This window comes from Scleropages formosus, chromosome 8 (genome assembly GCF_900964775.1).
Source record: "Scleropages formosus chromosome 8, fSclFor1.1, whole genome shotgun sequence".
NCBI classification, from domain to species: Eukaryota; Metazoa; Chordata; class Actinopteri; order Osteoglossiformes; family Osteoglossidae; genus Scleropages; species Scleropages formosus.
Genome location: NC_041813.1, coordinates 15236829 through 15256975, shown reverse-complemented (window position 1 = coordinate 15256975; position 20147 = coordinate 15236829). Strand labels below are relative to the sequence as shown.

The following is a 20147-nucleotide window of genomic DNA, read 5'->3' as shown; positions in this document are numbered from 1 at the left end:
CAAACTTGTGAAACACCAGAATGTGGAGATGTTCACATCCTGCTTGGTGTTCCTGCAGAAGTGTGCTGCTTTTTAATTTCTTGCAGTCACTGGTTACAAAAAGACTAATTTAACTACAACTTGTTAACCACAAGAGGTGACTAGCAATGAAGGAAATGTGCATTTTTACATTTATATTTATTCATTTAGTAGATGCTTTTATCCAAAGCGACATACATCTCAAAGAAAACACTACTTCCATCCATCCATCCTCTGCTCATCTGAGGTCCATTCATTATCAACAACCACCTGTTCATTGCATGGTCACAGTAGTCTGGTGTCACAACCATGCCCGCACCTCAACCAGCAGCACCTGGCTCCAGTTAAGCGCCTGCTTTCAATTGGAACACTTGGCTATAAAAACCACCACTCGACTACTTCCCACTTGTGGAATCTCACTTGAAACAATTATCCCCTCTGTGCACTCTAACTGACCTTGCTGTGCTTATCCCAAGTCTTGCTCCACGGCTTCCTGGTTATAACTGCTTGTCTTGTTCCTCGACCACGACTTCAGCTCCTCACTTCTGTTTTGTTTGCTGGTCAACCGACCATTCACCCAAACACGAGAATAAGCCTGATCTCTTAATGTAGAATAAATGATCCTGCACTTAGGTCTAGGCTCATCCATGTCCAGGCGCGGGCTCCATTCCTAACTGTACCATGTTCAAATGAAACATCCATGAGACTCCAAGGCAATTTTCTAAATGCTTCTTTCATAATTATTTCCAAAAATGGCCAGACAGGGTTATAACACCATGAAATTACAACACCATGTCATGCAGATCACATCTGAGGCTCAGAACAGTGTTTTTGAAGACCCACACTAATGATGTAAGTGCACGGTCTTCCTCGGGCTCCCTGTTGCAATATAAAGAGGGACATGTGTAAAAGTGAAAAAAGACGTGTGTCAAAATAGGATTTTGCTGTTTTGCAGATTTTCAGTTTATTTCATTTATTTTTTATTTAATGTTTTGGGGTAAGAATGAAGAACTGGGTCTGTTGCCCTGAGTACAGAAAATAGGTTATCATAAGCTGACTGTAGATCACAGTACCTCTGTGGATGTGTCATTTTTTTCATTCACACACACACACTTTCAGAACCGCTTGTCCCATACGGGGTCGTGGGGAACCGGAGCCCACCCGGTAACACAGGGCGTAAAGCCGGAGGGGGAGGGGACACACCCAGGACGGGACGCCAGTCCGTTGCAAGGCACCCCAAGCGGGACTCGAACCCCAGACCCACCGGAGAGCAGGACTGTGGTCCAACCCACTGCGCCACTGCACCCCCCATTTTTTCATTCCTTGGAAGAAATTAAGTTACCATGGGTATGGTGTGTCTTGTTATTTTCTGGGGTAGACAGTGGGACAGACAGATCCAGATACACTAAGGCTAACTTATTCCATTCTGGCAGTCCAATGGACAGTTGCCACTGGCAGTAGTGGCGGCACAGTGTAATACAGAGGCACGTTTTGTCCGCTAGGGTGAATTCCACTGCATATCAGTCAGTGGAGACTGGTCATTAAGTATGATCAAATGCTGTACAGTGTCTGTAATAACATGTCCTAAACATTCAAAATGCCACATGCAGAGACTGAATAGATATAGTGGAGTTTAAAGGAAAATTCTGGAGCTTTGATGCTGAACTGTATAGTTTGTTTCACTGTCATCTCTAAGAGATCCATTGCATTTTATATTAGGTTACCATATTGCAAAACCTGCACTTTCCCAGATACAAACATTCTACCCTCAGATACATATTCCTCACACATTATGTTATTTTCATATTGATGAAGTCAGTTAGAAACATGTGAATGGGGTGCTTCTTTGGTCATTTCAGAATTACAGCAGCAGAAATAAGGCACCCTTTCACAACCATTGGTTAATGCTTTGTGGGTGACAACTGTACTGTGTGCAGCTCAGCATCTCACATTTTCACGTAGTGCATAAGTAGTAATTGTTACTGGTACTTCATGTGGTCATTAACATTATATTTGAGCGTTAATGCGTTCACCTAAAATATCCATCCATATGTCTGCTCCATCACTGCTTGTCTAACGCAGAGTTAGAGTCATGGTGATCCAGAAGGTATGAGGCAGGGTACACCATGGACGGAACACCGGTACATCACAGGGCAATCACACACACTCATTTGCTCACAGATACACACACACACACACTCACACAAAGGGCAATTTAGAGTTACCAATTTACATTACTGGACTGTGGGAGGAAACCTGAGCACATAAGGGAAACACAGGGAGAACATAACATGCAGACTCAACATGCAAGCCTGATTTGAGCCCAGGAGCTAGGAAAGACCAACAGTACCCAGTGAACCATGGTGCCCTATAAAAATGTTCATATGCTATGTTAGTCTCAGCAATATGTTGCAAAGTAAGTCAATATAAAAATTATATTTTGAAAAAATTAATCCACGAATAACTATAAGAATGGAAATCCACAGAAGGAAGACTTGTGTCCTCTATCTGATGAAACTCTGAAATCTACTTCCCACGCATGCGACCCTTCTAGCAGGTTAGTGTTAGGTTGCTGATGATCCCAGTATTACGATTCAAGCTCCTCACACATCCCCGCCCCCCCAGCCTCCTGGAGGGCCAGTCCACAAGTTGGAGTGACAGAGTTCCCCTGAGTTATGGGAAAGTCTCTCTCACGCTGACTCCGGTTACACAAGGCAAGCCCGACCTGGCCAGGAGCGACACGATTGAACATGAGAAGAGAGAGGCCAGGGGGGATCTGTAACCGAACCTGGAGCAGATGTTCAACACTCTTGGAAGAGTGCAGGATAGTTGGCAAGGGGGCCATGAACAACGGTAAGAACAGCATGGATAACATATAACTTGTATTTAGACATTCCTTTGTCAAGTGAAGGAAAGTTGTTTACATTTACATATAACCCCTTCTCTCATTCGCATTATTTACAGGAAAATTGTGTCCATAAGTTTTCCATGCGGCCAAATGATTTAGTAACTGGGACTTTGCTAGTTTTATTGCCCAGAAGGTAAATGAATCCTTAGCAGGTGAATTACTCAGATTGTTTCTATATATATATCTATATATACACATATGTATAGTGGTGCTTGAAAGTTTGTGAACCCTTTAGAATTTTCTTTATTTATGCATGAATATGACCTAAAACATGATCAGATTTTCACACAAGTTGTAAAACTAGATAAAGAGAACCCATTTAAATGAGCCAAAAACATTATATTTGTTCATTTATATTTTGAGAAAAATTATCCAGTGTTACATATCTGTGTGGCAAAAGTATGTAAACCTTTGCTTTGAATAACTGGTGTGACCCCCTTGTGCAGTAATAACTGCAACTAAACATTTCCGGTAACTGTTGATGAGTCCTGCACATCAGCTTAGAAGAATCTCAGCCTACTCCTCATTACAGAACAGCTACAAGTCAGGGATGTTGGTGGGCTTCCTCACATGAACTGCTCACTTCAGGTCCTTCCACAACATTTCTATAGGATTAGGGTCAGGACTTTGACTTGGCCATTTCAAAACACTAACTTTCTTCTGCTTTAACCATTCTTTGGTAGATTGACTTGTGTTTAAGGTCATTGTTTTGCTGCATGACCCACTTTCTCATGAGTTTCAGTTCACGAATGGATACCATGACATTTTCATGTAGATTTTGCTGGTACAATTCAGAACTCATAGCTCCTTCAATGATAGCAAGCTGTCCTGGTCCAAAGCAAGTCCAGACCATTTCACAGATGGGATAAGGTTCTTGTGCTGGAATGTAATGTTTTCCTTTTGCCAAACATAACACCTCTCATTCAAGCCAAATAATTCTATTTTTGTCTTATCCATCCACAGAACATCCTTCCAAAAGTCTTCTAACTTACCGACATGTTCTTTAGCAAACTAGAGAGGCAGCAATGTTCTTTTCAGGGAGTAGTGACGTTCTCCTTGCAAGCCTGCCATGCACACCATTGTTGTTCAGTGTTCTCCTGATGGTGGACTCATGAACACTGACATTAGCCAGTGCAAGAGGCCTTTAGTTCCTTAGACATCACCCTGGGTTTCTTTGTGACTTACTGGACTATTACACACCTTGCTTTTGGTGTGATCTTTCTTGTTTGACCGCTCCTGGGGAAGGTAACAATGGTGCTGAATTTCCTTCATTTGTACACGATCTGCCTGACAGTGGAGTCCAAATTCTTTAGAAATTGTTTTGTAACCTTTTCCAGCCTGGTGGGCATCAACAACTGTTTCTGAGGTCTTCAGAAATCACCTTTGTTCAAGCCATGACACACTTCCAAAAACCTGTGTTGTGAAGAGCATACTTTGACAGCAAGGCACACATCTCTCTTCATTAAATAAGGCAGGGCCTCCCCCAGTGATAATCCTAGATGTTCACATACTTTTGCCACATACAGATATGTAACATTGGATTATTTTTCTCAATAAATAAATTAATAAAGTATAATGTTTCTGTCTCATTTGTTTAATCGAGTTCTGTTTATCTAATTTTAGGACATGCATGAAAATCTGATCATGTTTTCACACATATTTATACATAAATAGAGAAAATTCTAAAGGGTTCAGAATTTTAATACATCTTGCAGAGATAAGCTTGAAGTCACTGGTAGGGCTGTTTGATTCCAAAAATTTTGGAGTCAATGTCCATTCCGATTCCAAGTGTTGGGAATTGATGGAGCCAATTTCAAGAGTCGATTCCAAGAACTTATAAATGAGGGAAAAAGCAGTATTGTAAAACAAACAATTCAGTATATGACAAGGCATCTTGACATGTTTGAATAAATCAAATTTATTAACTTGTTCTGCTGTAAACGTATACCCTTTATAATTCTATGAATACATGCTGAATACCTTATCATAGACATGTGAAGTTTAATAAAGAACTTTTAAAGGGATACTGCAGAATTTTTCAACATATCTCTATGTACTGAACGTGCAGTACACTGTCCATAAGAAGAGGACCTTGACCAGCAAACCTGCTGACTCTTAAATATCTACAGTGGCAGCTAAGGTACAAGGTAAATGTCAAAATTATTGCCTGTTCTCACATACTACAGATGCAGATGTTTTAAATGGAATTACAAATTACAGTGCAAGAACTTTATAGGTTTGACATCAGAGGCTCTTCAGACACAGGTGTCTTTTATATAAGTTCACAGACTTTGGAAAATAGTCGCTGTCTCGGGATGGATGTTGCAATTATGGACCAACTCTCCTTCCTCATGTTCAGTCTAACAGTAATTTGGCGAAACATCCTCTATGTTAAATCCATGTTTGAATGAAACTAATGGCACTAACATTTTAGTTAATAAACTCTCCAAATTTCCTGGTGTGGATCACATCTTAACATAATTTAATGGCAAACTATGAATATATATAGTGACATAACTTGGAGAGCTGTCTAAATTAGCTGGATATCAGGGAGTAAACCTGTATCTAACTTTTCTGTCCACTCCTTGGGATGGGTGGCCTTTGGATGTCTTATCACTGGTTATGTTGTTTTATTATATCTCTGCATTTTGTTACAAATTCAACAATTTACTTTGTTTTTCTACTTGTCTAAAGTAAAATTCCGCCAAACTGTTGTCGATACATGTTGAGTGGAGGGCGTTATTTTTAAACGACAGTCGAATCTGAATTAAACTTCTTTTACTTCTCCCTTCTCCCATCGCCTGTGCCAGCAGAAGCAGAGCAGGCACAACTTTGTCGGACACACGCAGATGCAGAATCAGTTTTACTGTAAGAGATCGACTACGAAGCTTTGAGTCGACTCTCGATTCCTTGCCGCTTGGAATCGAACAATCGACTCTTTCTGGAATCGACTAACAAACGTAGTGACTGGTATCTAGCGCCCTCTTGTGGTCAGTAAATAATTGGCTAATAACTTGTCAACATGGATATTTATTAAAAGACAGGACACAGTGAACAACATAGTGCACATGGGTTAAAATTACAGTTATCTAAAGATTCGGCTGCATAGCTGTACTAAAACTGAAAAATTTATGTTATTGTTTCAAAATCTTCACCAAGAACCATCATCTAATCCCTGAGGAATCGAGCTTTATTAAATCACACTTCCGACTCATGTGGGTAAATTATGAATCCTCATCAAGGGCTGTGATCTGTAATCCTATCATGGTCGGCCCACCCTGAAGGTCATATTGACTATGTCTTCAATGCCTGCCTGGATTTCATCATGCTCCTGGACACTTGCCACCCCCTTGGGGGTCCCAGTGAGGATGAGGTCTCCTTCCTCGAGGGTGATGAAGTCGCTGATGTAGCTGATGAGAAAGGGTACTGAGAACATCATGTGGGATGTGTGGCCATCCTGCCGCAGTTGATCGTTCACCTTGAGCCACAGTCTTAAATTGCCTGGGTTGGGGATTCTCTCCTTGGGGATGTACTCGCTGACAGGGCAGGACGTGTCAAAGGCTTTTGCCAGCGTCCAGGGTAGACCTTTGGCTTTGCACTGGTCCTGGATGTCCCTAGCTGTCATGTCCAGGCATAGGGCGTAACCAGCCACGTGGTCCATGGCAGACTCCTGGGGGATAGCCACGCCCCTTGTGCCGATGACCACACCCAGTTCAACCTCATGGTGCAGATTGGTGGTGTAGAAGGGCAGCAAGATGGGAGAGCCCTCTGTCACATATGCGGAAGGAGGCTTCAGGAACAGGACGGGTTCCGACGGAACTGCGTTCTTCAACTCTTTGGCGTGGTCAGCGTAGTTTCTCCCGACGCAGATGATCTTTCTTCCCCACTCCCAGAACCGCGTTATGTTTTTTGAAGACGCCATTTTCAAGGATCTTTACTTAGAATTCTTCACACTCTTTGCTGGATGACCTCTGGTCAAAGTCCAGTAGTCCCACGTGCAACTACGAATGCAAGATGTGTTTTAATTTTTAAATCACAACGTTTTTTTATTACAACAATTTTATATCGTAGCATTCACTCAGACTGTGTTAGTTATCTACATCCCCCCCCACTTACTTCGGTTCTAATAAACACCGGTTCTTTCCCTTTCAGACAACGCGCGTCAACACCCCTTTATTTGATTGGTCGAGCTTTTAGGCGGTTTCATCATCCTTTCATCAGATTGGTGAAACTCACTGGAGTCAAAGTTGAATTGGGTTGGGTCAGGTTATCTCAAACGAATCCATGGTCGCAATTTATTTATTCGTAACATCGCAAAACTGCCTGTTGACAATGCCACACCCCCACATGTGATTGGTGCAACGTGGCGTCAAATTCCAAGAGTCTGTTTCTATCAGTTCCTGTAGTTGCAGTACTACATTTGTAGACGTCCGTAGAAGGACCACACCCCTTTATCTGATTGGCGAAGCTGCCGGGGTCAAAGATCAAGAGGCTGTCTATACCTCACGAGAGCCTTCGTTTCTAGTTCCTGTTCTTGCGATGTATTAAGTAGACATCTGTAGTTTTGCTATGTTATTCAGGTCACTGGTAGCGAGTGCCTGCGCCATTGGTGTACTCGGAGCAGCTACGACCTTTAAATTCAGTACGTCGCTGTAAACGACCACACGTACGAGTAGGATACAAATGCATAAGATGTTATTTTTTTCAGTGTGTGCAGACACTCAGTGCGCAGCTGGAGTTACTTAGCTGCTTAGCTTAGCTCAGCTCAACTCAACTCAACTCAGCTCAGCTCGGTGGGGGGGGAGGTGCAGCAGGCTGTATTTATATTTGGGAGTTGGGCCACGATACTCGGCGTTCACAACACCCTCCGTCAGTGTCACCATTCAGTTCAGCTCTTTTTTTTTTTTTCCCCATCATTGTGTAGTAGTCGTAATAACAACAATAGTAAAATAACAGGGATATTTTTGAATTGTTTGGGTGGAATTCCAGGCGTGACACAAGTCGTTAGTCGAGAAACGCCACTCACTGCACTGTCTTCTGCGTCCTCCTGCACCTTCGTTGATGAAGTGTGGTAGAAACGAACGTATTAGGTCCTCGTTCCTGAAATACCCTGGAGTTGTCAACTCGATGTGTCAGAGGTGATTTTTCTGGCAGGTCCCCCAAGTCTTTGCCGTGCTCTCCTGCATTCCTCCAGAAGATCCTCACTCGTGGCGCAGTCCGACATGAAGGTGGAGTTGCTTCCAGCCCTCACGGACAACTACATGTACCTGCTGATCGACAGGGACACCAGAGAGGCGGCCGTGGTGGACCCTGTAGAGCCTGGCAAGGTGGGTGTCACTGTTGGGCACACACTGCCTTTATTATTGGCATGCTGCAATCATCCCGGCACTTATTTGTGTATCCCAGTGCAGTATTCCAAAGAGTTGTTCTCGCAAGCCTTTCTGTTTACAAACACAGTGGAAACAGGATGTCTGTTTGTAACTCATTTTGTTTGTAACTTCAGTCAGTTCTGTCCCCTAAGTCACAATCACTAAAAGCCCTTATGTGTATGTTCTTTAAAAAGATGGAATGCAGTTATAACAAAACTCTGTAAAACATTTTATTTTAAATGACTTTTTTGGTAAATAATGTCTGTAGAAACTGCTGTTCAGGCCCAACTGATTATGGTGCAATAAGCAAAATTTGTTACCTTCTTGCCACTCTCATCAATGTTCATCACCTCCACTTTGGTCTCCAGGGTGGCTCCAGGCCTCTTGTTACTGGCACTATCAGAATTTCCAACAATTACAAATACCACAAAGGGGTTGTAAACACTGGAAGTGAAGTGAGGTGTCTTGAGGTGGTCTTACACATGTCTGGGTGTGCTTTACTGCCACCAGTTTGCTGAGCAGGTAAACACAGGATGTGTTAGCTAAGCAGCAGAATTTTTTGAAAATGGAAACATGAAAAAAATTAGCTATTCTCTTGGGAAAAAAATGATATGAAAAGTTTCTTTGAAGATCTGTGGCTTGATTGATCCAAACCCAAAAAGTGTGTATTCAGTAGTAAAATGCAATATTCTTTGCAATTATATGTGCATTTGTAGAGTGTAATTATGTATTCAGTAGTACAAAGCAATATTGCATCTGATAAGAACAGAACAGAGAAGGAAATACATGGTCATTTTGTAGAAAGGGTCTGAAAATCCTTGTTCACTTTTTTTCTATGGAAGGTTGTTGATGCAGTCAAAAAGCATGGAGTGAAACTCACTACTGTCCTAACCACACATCATCACTGGTGAGTAATATCACCGTTCATCACAATATATTAAAGATTAAGAGCAGTTTGTTCCTGAGCACGTTTAACTTGCATGGCCTGTACGACTTTCATACATGTTAGTAACTCTAAGTCTAGTCAGAGACAACTGAACTACATTTGTGGTAAGCAGTCTAACTGGTGAGCAGTCAATACCTTACTACTTCACAATGCTACAACTGAGAGAACAGTGGCATTTGAATACCCTGAGGTACAGGTGGGAAATGTTGCTTATTAGGAATTTTCAAAAAACTGAAATTAACTTCTCCCCTTCAACCATATACTAAAGAATAACCTGATTGATAATGATAAGGTAATTGTAAATGTACAGGCTTTGTCCTTGATCTCCGCAGGGACCATGCAGGAGGCAACGAGAAGTTGTTAAAGCTTGTCCCAGGGCTGAGGGTGTATGGTGGGGATGACAGGGTGGGTGCCCTTACTCAGAAAGTCACTCACTACAACACTTTCAAAGTAAGTAAGCCCTTTATTTTTCCCCATATTGGGAAGAGATTGGGTTGCTGGCATTCATGAGGAACAGAGTAGTTAGCTTAGCAATGTTATCTGAGCACAGAAAGGATAAATAGGCATGGCATGTTTGTGGTTGTTGTGTGTGGTGCTCCAAAGAGAACTGAATGAGTCAAAGTTTCTATAAAATAGTGCACTGCATTTGGTGAAAATGTTTCATTATGCAATGCATACTCTGCACTTCAAATATTTATGTTGCTCTTTCCTGTTAGATTGGCTCCCTCAATGTGAAGTGCCTGTTTACTCCATGCCACACCACTGGGCACATTTGTTACTTTGTCACCAAAGACAAGAGCTCTGAACCTCCTGCTGTTTTCACAGGTGAGGAAAGTTGTTGTGTTTGTCCATCAGTTCTGCTGTTAAAATAGCAGCAAGAGATTACATGGTAAACCAAGTGTAAATGTCTGTATCCTTTTTGCCACATCTTCAGGCTGAGGCAGCTGTAACAAGCTTGTCATGTAATCTGGTTCCAGGTGACACACTTTTCGTCGCGGGCTGTGGAAAATTTTTTGAAGGCACTGCAGAGGAAATGTACAAAGCATTGATTGACATTCTCGGACGCCTCCCACCCGAGACGGTAAATGTTAAGTTCAGCGGCTTGTCATTGTCAGTGTTGAGTGGGTGAATCACAAGGAATTTTATCATTGGTTGTGGCAGAAGTACAGAGTAAGAGAGTTCCTGCTTTTGACCATTTTGGAAGTGCCAAACTGCTCACTTTGTGAACCTGGACAAACATGCATTACATTCTTTTTACCAGAAATTTCAGTGACAAACTGGAAATTCAAGGATCAAACACCTTGAGTATTTTAATTTATTTTTTTCCTCCAGCGGGTTTATTGTGGGCATGAGTACACCATCAACAACCTCAAATTTGCTCGACATGTAGAACCAAACAATGAGGCTGTTCGGAAAAAGCTGGCTTGGGCTAAGGTATGCTTTTTTCTGACAGGAAACAGTGCTGCATCCAAAAAAAAAACAAAACGTTGTGTTGACTATAATGCTTTTTCCATTTCTACAGGAAACATATAATAATGGAGAACCAACCATTCCTTCCACCATTGCTGATGAGTTCACATACAATCCCTTCATGAGAGTAAGGTAATGATAAATCAAACAGGTCTTAATCATATCCTCATGAGACACTGAATTTGGATGTATTTTAACATTTTCAAGCTCTGCTCCCCAACATGTAGTATCATTTAGAAGCACTGAATTTTTCCTCAATGTGTATTGGGGCTCAGCTTTATAGCATGTACAGTTTGGGAAATGCACTTAAATACCTCTGCTAGAGTGAGCAGAAATGAATGGCTGAGTCTCGGAATGGCATTCAGAATCAGTGATTAATCACGACTTATCAGTGATTCAGGATTCGTGTCCAATAGGAAGTAGGCACTGAGCGAGGTGTAGCAACTTACTATCACATGGTGTAAGGGGGGGGAGTTAAGAATTTTGCTGTTGGTCTTTGTTGCAGGGAGAAGTCCGTTCAAGATCATGCAGGGAAAAGTGACCCCATTGAGACCATGGGGATTATTCGCAAAGAAAAGGACAACTTCCGTGTCCCTAAGGACTGACCCCCGAGGAGGAGTGTATTTTGGAAAAGTTTGTCACTATGTTGTCTTGATGCACTACAAGCTGTTACTACCAGTCTTGATCATATCTTGCTCTTATGTACAGTATTTCCAGTATGTGCTTTGACTTGACTCCGGCTTTACTGAGGCAATTCTTAAACATACCATCACAGTGATGTCTTGACGTTGATTTCAAGTCATGATGGCAAATGATTTTAATGGAAAGTACCGAATTATATTTTGTCTTCAGATCTTAACATGTAGAACAACTACTGTTAAATAGGTGCACTTAAAAGTATCGCAAAATTATAATTAGTACATATGGATTTTTACATCATTATTTTTGTTAAACCTTTCAGAACTGTGCATTTAAATTGCATTTAGTGTAAGTTTAAAATGGTATATGACAGATTTGAGTAAATATGGTGTTGCTGCTCTGTAAATGAATGTATAAATAATATATATTTTTTGATAATGTTGTGAAACTTAATTGGCACCTTATCTTGTAGAATTTAAAAATCTGGAAAAAATCTTAAATATAAGTTTAAATATTCTATTTATTTCATTTTACAGAGATACAAGTCTTCTGAGGATTTTTGTTCTTCCAGCAGCATTGTCAATGCATTCAGGCAATATTCATTAAGTACAGTGTTGACAAAATATTAGGTGGTTTCACAAAGGTTGTGTTTTGGGTTGGTCTGAGTGTAGTTATTAAATTCTTAACCTTTCTCAGTTAGTGTAACAAGTATTGCTTAATGTGCACTTACAGGAACACTTGCAGGAAGTTGCACTTTATTACATACGATTATTCAGGAAAATGCTTTCTCTCAAACACGTACATAAGAGATTTTATTTGTCCACTCTTGACACGATGCCTCAGTGATGTACTGCATAATGTTAACAATAAAGGACGTCATACAATGCAGGTCTTTCCATTTTTAATCTTTATATATTTCTTACTGATTCTGTGTGCCTCTGAGTCTGTGTATACAAATGCCATGAACAGAAGTGCTAAGTGAGAAGCAAAGCTTACATATCTTAAAATAAGCAAATGTACATAATTTTTTTCACATACAGTAACTAGCTACATTACAATCCAAAGTAACAACAAACCATAAGCAGCAGACGAATAAACATGTTATGTTAATTTAAACCAAATTAAACTATGACTACTTCCGGTTTACCGATGTAAATATCCGTCTCCCTTTTTCCGGATACTGGTGTATTCATTTACTACTTCCGGTTAGCAGTGTTTCGGTTTTTAACGATAGGAAAGTGGAACCGTAGTTTCATTTCATCCAGGTAAAAGCGTTTATTTCATCGTGTGTTTGTTGTCTAAAATCGAGTCAGATGTTGCAGTGTTGGCGAAACGATTTAAAAAAAAAAAAAAGAAAAACTGCGTTTCTGATCTTACACAATCAATTGGCATACTTGGTTGTTGATTAACTCCAGCCTGTGGTTGAGTCACAAGCCACTGTCATTCGAGTTCTCTGCATGCATGTTAAAATCTGTCTGTTTTTTTCCCCCCATAAAAGTCTGCTAAAAAGTGCTGAATTTGTTATCATTCTGGGCTCTAATGCCATTAGATGGTGCCACTGAAAACTGACACCAGAGTGAGAACCCGGCTAGTGCCCTTTTTTCCGTTCCTCAAGGTGACTTAGGTTTGAGTACTTAGACTAGTTGCTTACAATTTATAGTTATGCACTATTGGCTTCGCTTTTTTTACCGTGGAGATATACTACAGTGAAATCTGCATGCAGCTGAGAGGGGAGAAGCATGAAAGTGAAGGTGATCTCCATTCTGGAGGATAACTACATGTACCTGGTCATTGGGGAGCAAAGCCGAATGGCCATAGCGGTGGACCCTGCTGTCCCTCACCGGGTGAGGCACACGCACCCTGTACGAGTAAAAAAAGAAAAGACACCTTTCAAGATGACCCTTTTGTGCATAGTTGGTCAACCTCTGAGGCCGTTCCAACACAATCTGGAAACTTTGTGGAGAAAAAACATCTTGCACAAGTTCTAATATTGATGATATTATATTATTATCAAAGAGTTTCGCTACATTGAAATATTACTGTATTTTCAGTTCTTGGTAATGTAGCGGACAGCCCCCAAAATATGACAGATCTGAGAAAGTAGATCATGTACAGTTATTCTTTTAGCACACACTTCACCTAAGCGACATACATCTCACAGAAAAAAATATAATTATAGATATATAATAGAATATAAACATGGTTTATGTGGAGATATGTATTGAATATGTGACTAAATCAGTGTTCATGGTTTTTCTTTTTGCAGCTTCTGGATATCATTAAACGAGAGGGGCTTTCTCTCACTGCAGTTCTCACCACTCATCACCACTGGTAACATCTTCATAAATATGATTAAAGAACAGAAGAATGTGATGATGTGTAGGAATCTATTTGATTGCGGTTTCCAGTGAAATGAAACATGATGTCAGCCTGCTTTCTGTAGAAAGTGGAAATGATAGGGTGTGTGTGATTGTGTTTACATAGGAGATGTGTTTACATGTAGAGATGTTAACGACATGGACTGGCAGTTGTTCAACTTTCTGCTGAATCAGTAATACCCTTGGGCTATGTACTTAGCAACAATTGGTCCACTAGAAATACACTATACTATAATATAGTGTATACTTGTATAGACTACCAGTCAAAAATGTGAGTGGGATAATCCCATAGAGCCTGTGTGGGAGAAGAGTGAAAGCAAAGTATCCCCCAGTTTATGGAAATTGTTGTAGAAGAGCTGGGAATACATGTTCAGTCATTTTTTTAAAACTTATTCATTGTTTTATGAGCAAAACTAGTTTGCAGCAAGTGGATTCTCATTTTTCATTGCTACTGTTAGCTAAGCAGCAAGTTATTGGTAATTTAATAATAATTAATAACTGCAGGGACCATGCTCGTGGGAATGAAACCTTGGTGAAGGAGGTTCCGGGACTGAGAGTGTATGGAGGAGATGACCGCATCAATGCTCTGACTGACAAAGTTACCAATGCTCAAGAGCTCAAGGTGCACAGGAACTCTGGCTGAACACACCACCTCGCACAGTTCATCATCAAAAGAGGAGAACAGGGTTTTTCAGAACCTCTCTATTTTCCTGTGTTCACAGTTTAACTCAATCAATGTGAGGTGCCTGTTCACTCCCTGTCACACCTTAGGCCACATGTGCTACTTTGTTTGGGAGGATGACTGCACCGATGCTCCAGCTGTCTTTACTGGTCAGCACCTGCATCTTTCTTCAGTTTCACATAGCAAAGCATTAACACCTCCCTCCAGCAGTCTGTCTCAGAGGCTGTTTTGCTTTGCTGTTTTCCAGGGGACACACTGTTTGTGGCAGGATGTGGGCGGTTTTTTGAAGGAACTGCCGAGCAGATGTACCACAACTTGACTGAGGTCCTGGGCACCTTACCACAGGAAACAGTAAGCCAGCCATACTCGGTACAGAAGCACCCGGTGAACCGGCACCTAAAATAGTCAGAATGGCAGATTTTTACTTTGGTGCCAGCACTTTTATCTACTGCTTGAGCTTTTCATGTACAGGTGCTCCATGTTTTACAGTAGGGTTCTTTTCCAGTGACCGTGTCATAAAATCATAAGAGATATATATATATATATATCTTTATGGTCGATATACTAAACAATTAACATGCATGCGACATTGTATAATGGGATTTATTTCTTCAATAATTTCACACCTTATTCATAATAAAATGCTTATGTAGAATAACAATAATATACAGTAAATACTATAATTATATTTTAATACTGCACTGTTATTTTCACTTTAATTTGTAAATCTGTTGTCTTCTGCATTTTCATTTCAGTACCACCACCAGAACACTCACTTTTTTGTTGGCTAGCCATTTTGAAATTAAAAGTAACTTGAAGGGAATCACAAAATCTTTTATAAACTAAATGTAATGGTTGTTAGACAGCCAACACTGACTGACACCCAAACAATAAGGAATTGAGTGCTTTGCGGCAGCGTCAGCAACCAATGTTATACAGCAGGTGGAGCAGTTGTTCAGATGTCAGGACTTGAAAATAATAGGTTAATTGGATGGCAGTCATAAGTTGCATATCTCTTAACTGAAGGACTTCTTGTAGTTGAATATTTTATTATAGCACTTAATGTTAAATATCTTGCTTGAGGTTTCCACAACAGTGCATACGGGGGATATGACCTTCAGGTTAAAAAAATAAAATCTTTAACCGCTAGATTCTGTGCCAAAGTTATGTGCACTGTACAAAGGTTTGATAGTACAGCTGGTACAGACACCAAAGGAATATGTGGGGGTCTCTTTAAACACTGTTGTCTGCAGTGAATAAAAGCGCAGAGCCTTGTTGCATAAGAGAGGAAGGAGGAAAACTCCATAATAATTTTCATAGGTTCCTGGCTGTCATGCATATGTCATAGGCTGGTCTTTGTAGCATATGTGTCTTTAGGAAAAGAAAAAATCCTACTTGTGAAGTGGACGGGCCTCCTGGTAGATGACTTTCTAGTCAGTGGTGTGGTCTGTGCTTTGTCTCACTTGGGTTTAGATTCTGGAAGGGAGTCTGTTTTCTTGGAATATGATCAGCAAGCCATTGCTTTTATTGCATCAGTTATTAATGAAGCAGTCGGCCAGCTTGTCATGCAATAATGTTAATTACAAATCATCCACTATGTAAAATGCACGCAGAGGGTTTCTGTATCAGCAAAGAAACGCCTTAAATGATTAAACACAGCAGGCTTTAGTTTTCAGTCCACAGCAGCTGGTTAAACAAAGTGACACACACTTTGTTTGAACAGCGAGCAACTACTATGATAAATGTGTTGATCCTTTCAGAAACTGTTCACATTTAATTTGTGATGTCAGATTTAAGTACAGAAAACACATTTATTCAGCTTGATTACGAACAAATGTTATTTTTCCCAACAAGTGGGATATCGGCAATTTTTAATACTCTGGTTTGGGCTGTGTGGAGGAACTCCATGAAAACAGATTTTCAGTCTAAGGAGGAGCAAACATTTTAGTGGTGAAGTCAGGCAGGCTTACAGTAGGGTGTGAGCCCATTAAAGCTGTGTGTGAAAGAAATAACCAATAATCCACTGAATAAATAAAGGTAATAGTAATAGGAATAATGCTTAAAATGAATAAAATTCGACAGGATTGTTTACGTATGGGACATAAATAATTTAACCTCTGGTGTTTTACCTGTAAGCATATACTGTAGGTGTCCCCCATATATGGATCTAGTTCGTTCCTGAAAATATTTCATATACCAAATGTCTATAAATCAGAAGGTCCTTTCTCATTATTTTAAATGAGGAACAAATGAGGTGATACTGGACTTTACAGACATGCCCAAATATTTCCACAAACAACCTCTAACCACTTAAAAACAGTGTCAAGAAATAGTAATCAAAACATTAAGATGATGAAATATTAAACAGAGTCACATAGGAAATTAAGAGACTAAATGAGGGCATAACTTTTATTTTTTAGCAACATCTCAGAGAACAATACTAAGAGTGCATTACATCAACAGAAAGTTTTGGATGCAGCTTTATATGGGCTTTTCAGTAATTTAAACAAATTATTTAAAATTATGAAGCAAACACATGTTTATTGAGCACTTACGAGATCAGTGGGGAAGTGGTCAGAAAGATGAGTTTTGAGACCCCCCCTTGAATGTAGAGAGGTACGTGACCAAAAAAAACATTACAAGAAAAGTGTTTTTCAAAACTATGTAAAACTAAGGATTAAGGGTTGCAGTGGCGCAGTGGGCTTGGCTGGGTCCCACTCTCCAGTGGGTCTGGGGTTCAAGTCCTGCTTGGGATGCCTTGTGACGGACTGATGTACCTGGGTGTGTCCCCCTCCCTCTCCAGCCTTGTGCCCTGTGTTGCCGGGGTTGGCTCCGGTTCACTGCAACTCCACTTGGGACAAGCAGTTTCAGACAGTGTGTGTGTGTGTGTGTGTGTAAAATTAAGATGAGATGTTATCATACATTGCTAAAAAGTCTGTGCCTTATTGACTCATGACCTTTGTATCATTGGGGAACAGTACCTAATATCTGGAGCAGTCATCTGGACATGGGTACAACTTTTTTAGGGCTTTTATAGCAAAAATCTTTAAACTGGGAGTCTGTATACTGGGTATACCTGTATTTTTAACTGTTAGCTTTATATATTCTGGTGAACCGGTGACTCTAAATTACTTTTAAGGTGTGTATTTGTGGGTGAATGAGTGTGCAGTTCCCTTGTGATGGATTGACATCCCATCCAGAGTGTGCTCTGTTTCATGTCCTATGTTTCCAGGGTAGACTCAGGATCACTACAACCCTGCATTACACAAGCAAGTATTAATAACTGGTAGATAATTGTTAGGTTTATAAATACAGCTGAAAATAAATATTTTAGTGACTGTATGAGTTGCTCATACTAGACTACCTACAAAAGCATAAATCATCCATTTGTCTGGACGGATTGTAGAATTTAAAATTTGCTTGCTTAATTCAGCTGCTTTGTTATAATGGCTAGCATATTGTCTTTGCAGAAGGTCTTTTGTGGACACGAGTACACCATCAAGAACCTGAAATTTGCATTGAAAGTGGAGCCTGAGAATGAGAAGGTGAAACAGATGCTAACATGGGCCAGGGTAAGACTTGCAGACATACCTTCTGTCCTACCACTTGACATACAATTTGCTGTATGTGGACATTTACATTGATCTCTATTTGTTTAGCAGTGACATACAACTTAGAGAAAACAAAAGTCCATTTTGCCAAAAAATATACATAGATGCAGACACATGATTCTCAACATACTGTCAGTTTGTCCGATGCCAACTTTTAAACCACCATTTATTACATAGGTAGCTGCACATAAGACTTTGAAAAGAGTAAAAATTGTGACAGATAATGCAGTGCAAATTCATGGAGCAGATAGAAGATCCACAGAGAAGTGAGACAAAATGAGAATGTGTTCTTTCAGCTTTCAGGAGGGGTCTTAAAACACAAAATGTGTTTTGAGACCCTTCCTGAAAGCTGAGAGGAATTCAGTACTCCTGAGTGAGAGAGGGAAATCATTCAACCACTTTGGAGCCAAAAGGTAATGTGCCTGGAAAGAAAGGAAAATATTGCTAAATGTCTCAAAAACAATAATAAGAGTGGAGTGGTGTTAAGGCTGTTTTGTTTACCTGTTTGCAGGCTAGGGACGACGATGACAAACCTACAGTCCCGTCAACCTTAATAGAGGAGTTTGAGTACAACCCTTTTCTGCGTCTCTCGTGAGTTCATCTCCCATCAGTTGTGCGCTGGATGTGGGTCAACAGAGGGAGTGAGTGCTGCAGGAGGGGAGGAATGAGCCAACTTGAGAAATGACGAAAGGGATGCTAAGGGTGACTGGAATGGATTGTGTGGAGAGAGGGAAAGCAAGATGGGAAAGTGGTTTTAGCCAAAGTAGTTTTAAGGATTAACAAGCATGTGGAAATAGAATTTATTGAAACAGATCAGTGAAGTAGTCAGAAAATTATTTTGGGATATGTAGGGAGCAAATGAACACTGTTGTATGCCATCATAGGAATTACAGTGATCACGAGATTCTTTTGCATGTGTTCCCGTTGTCTGTTCCTACTGCCCAACTCCCGCCCCCCCTCTTTCGCCTAATAGCGAGGAAAGCGTTCAGAAGTTCACAGGGAAGACCAATCCCGTCGACGTGCTGAGGGTGCTCCGAAAAGAGAAAGACAACTTTCAGAAACCCAAGGAGCGTATGCCTCCCCAGGCCATGCTGGCTCTCCAGTGGGACCTCCTCGGGGCATCCTCTTGTCTACCCAAGACCTGAATGAGAATGGCCATGAGCAGACTGATTGCTGTGGTTGGCAGCACCTGAAATGCCTCTCTGGAGTGGAAGGACACAAGTTTTGGGAGAGATTAAGTGTCTCAGTCCAATTGTAGGTCACTCCCAAAGGTTCATTATCTCACCATGTGCATGTCATAATGTTTTCAAATTGTCTGCACCACACCCAATCAATAAATAATATTCACTTTATAGCTGACTGGATGTGTCCAGCAGACAGAGCTCCTAAAACCATTCAACTATTGTTGAATTGTGAGTGACTCACAAATGATGGTTTTATTCCCTTTAAAATGAATTTTCTTGGCAGCATTCCTTTTCTGATAAGGCCCTTTGCATAAAATTAGCTGGAAAGTAAACACCCCCGCAACTTTATTTGATTTTTTGACTACTTGAAGTGTTCCAGATGCAAATCTGTGTCTGTAATGTATGGTTGCTATAAATTACCTATAGTTATGCGAGGAATTTTTAGTTCTAACATTTCTAACAGGCTATTTTTTTCCTTTTTGTCTTGTAAACAGAGGTTAAAATAAATTAGAAAATCACCTAAACCCCTATCCAGTTTTTATTTTCATCAACCAGTTTAAATAGTCTATGCAATGTTTTATGAAAACCAATGATGTTCAGTGTTGATTTGATTCGGCTATTGGATTTTTTTTCTTGCTCAGGCTCAGTGCATTGGACTTTCAATTTACTGGTTTAATTTGGTTTCTTAATAGGTGCAGATGTGTTAATCTGAAGTTAAAGTTAAATTATACCAATGGTCTTTAATTGCATTTTAGATCAAGAGAATATAAAAGAGTAATCTATATAGAAAACATTATACACAACCTTTAATCTAGCTCTTTATATTAGATATTTTATATAGTCACATAATAAACTTGTCGCAAAGACTGAATGCAGTTACATTTACTGTGGTGAAGACCTCTTAATCTGGAAAATCTGAATGTGATTTTCTGTTCTTTGTTG

The 20147-nt window shown here is 40.3% G+C and overlaps 3 protein-coding genes across 6 annotated transcripts; 2 read left to right on the top strand and 1 right to left on the bottom strand.

Moving 5' to 3' along the window:
* Positions 1–5036: 5036 nt before the first annotated feature.
* Positions 5037–8072, bottom strand: fahd1 (fumarylacetoacetate hydrolase domain containing 1). 3 transcript variants are annotated; one of them, XM_018754526.1, is made up of 2 exons: positions 7953–8072; positions 5037–6927 (listed from the first exon to the last, which is right to left on the bottom strand). In XM_018754526.1, exon 2 carries the CDS (start codon positions 6846–6848, stop codon positions 6189–6191), a length of 660 nt encoding a protein of 219 aa, XP_018610042.1. In that variant the 5' UTR covers positions 6849–6927; positions 7953–8072; the 3' UTR covers positions 5037–6188. The 3 variants fall into 3 exon arrangements, with proteins under 3 accessions (XP_018610042.1, XP_018610045.1, XP_018610044.1); XM_018754529.1 differs by lacking the exon at positions 7953–8072 and adding an exon at positions 7163–7224; XM_018754528.1 differs by lacking the exon at positions 7953–8072 and adding an exon at positions 7043–7088.
* LOC108935709 (hydroxyacylglutathione hydrolase, mitochondrial-like) lies at positions 7350–12231 on the top strand. Of its 2 annotated transcripts, XM_018754524.1 has the most exons (9): positions 7351–7568; positions 8081–8253; positions 9138–9202; positions 9574–9691; positions 9958–10066; positions 10219–10322; positions 10574–10675; positions 10764–10843; positions 11217–12231. In XM_018754524.1, the coding sequence occupies exons 1-9, from the start codon at positions 7496–7498 to the stop codon at positions 11314–11316; spliced, it is 924 nt and encodes a 307-aa protein (XP_018610040.1). In that variant the 5' UTR covers positions 7351–7495; the 3' UTR covers positions 11317–12231. The 2 variants fall into 2 exon arrangements, with proteins under 2 accessions (XP_018610041.1, XP_018610040.1); XM_018754525.1 differs by lacking the exon at positions 10574–10675 and having other exon boundaries at positions 7350–7568.
* Positions 12232–12539: 308 nt separating this feature from the next.
* Positions 12540–19669, top strand: LOC108935716 (hydroxyacylglutathione hydrolase-like protein). Its single transcript, XM_018754539.1, has 9 exons — positions 12540–12615; positions 13047–13194; positions 13617–13681; positions 14233–14350; positions 14451–14559; positions 14658–14761; positions 17881–17982; positions 18533–18612; positions 18995–19669. Exons 2-9 carry the CDS (start codon positions 13090–13092, stop codon positions 19164–19166), a joined length of 855 nt encoding a protein of 284 aa, XP_018610055.1. The 5' UTR covers positions 12540–12615; positions 13047–13089; the 3' UTR covers positions 19167–19669.
* Positions 19670–20147: the final 478 nt, after the last annotated feature.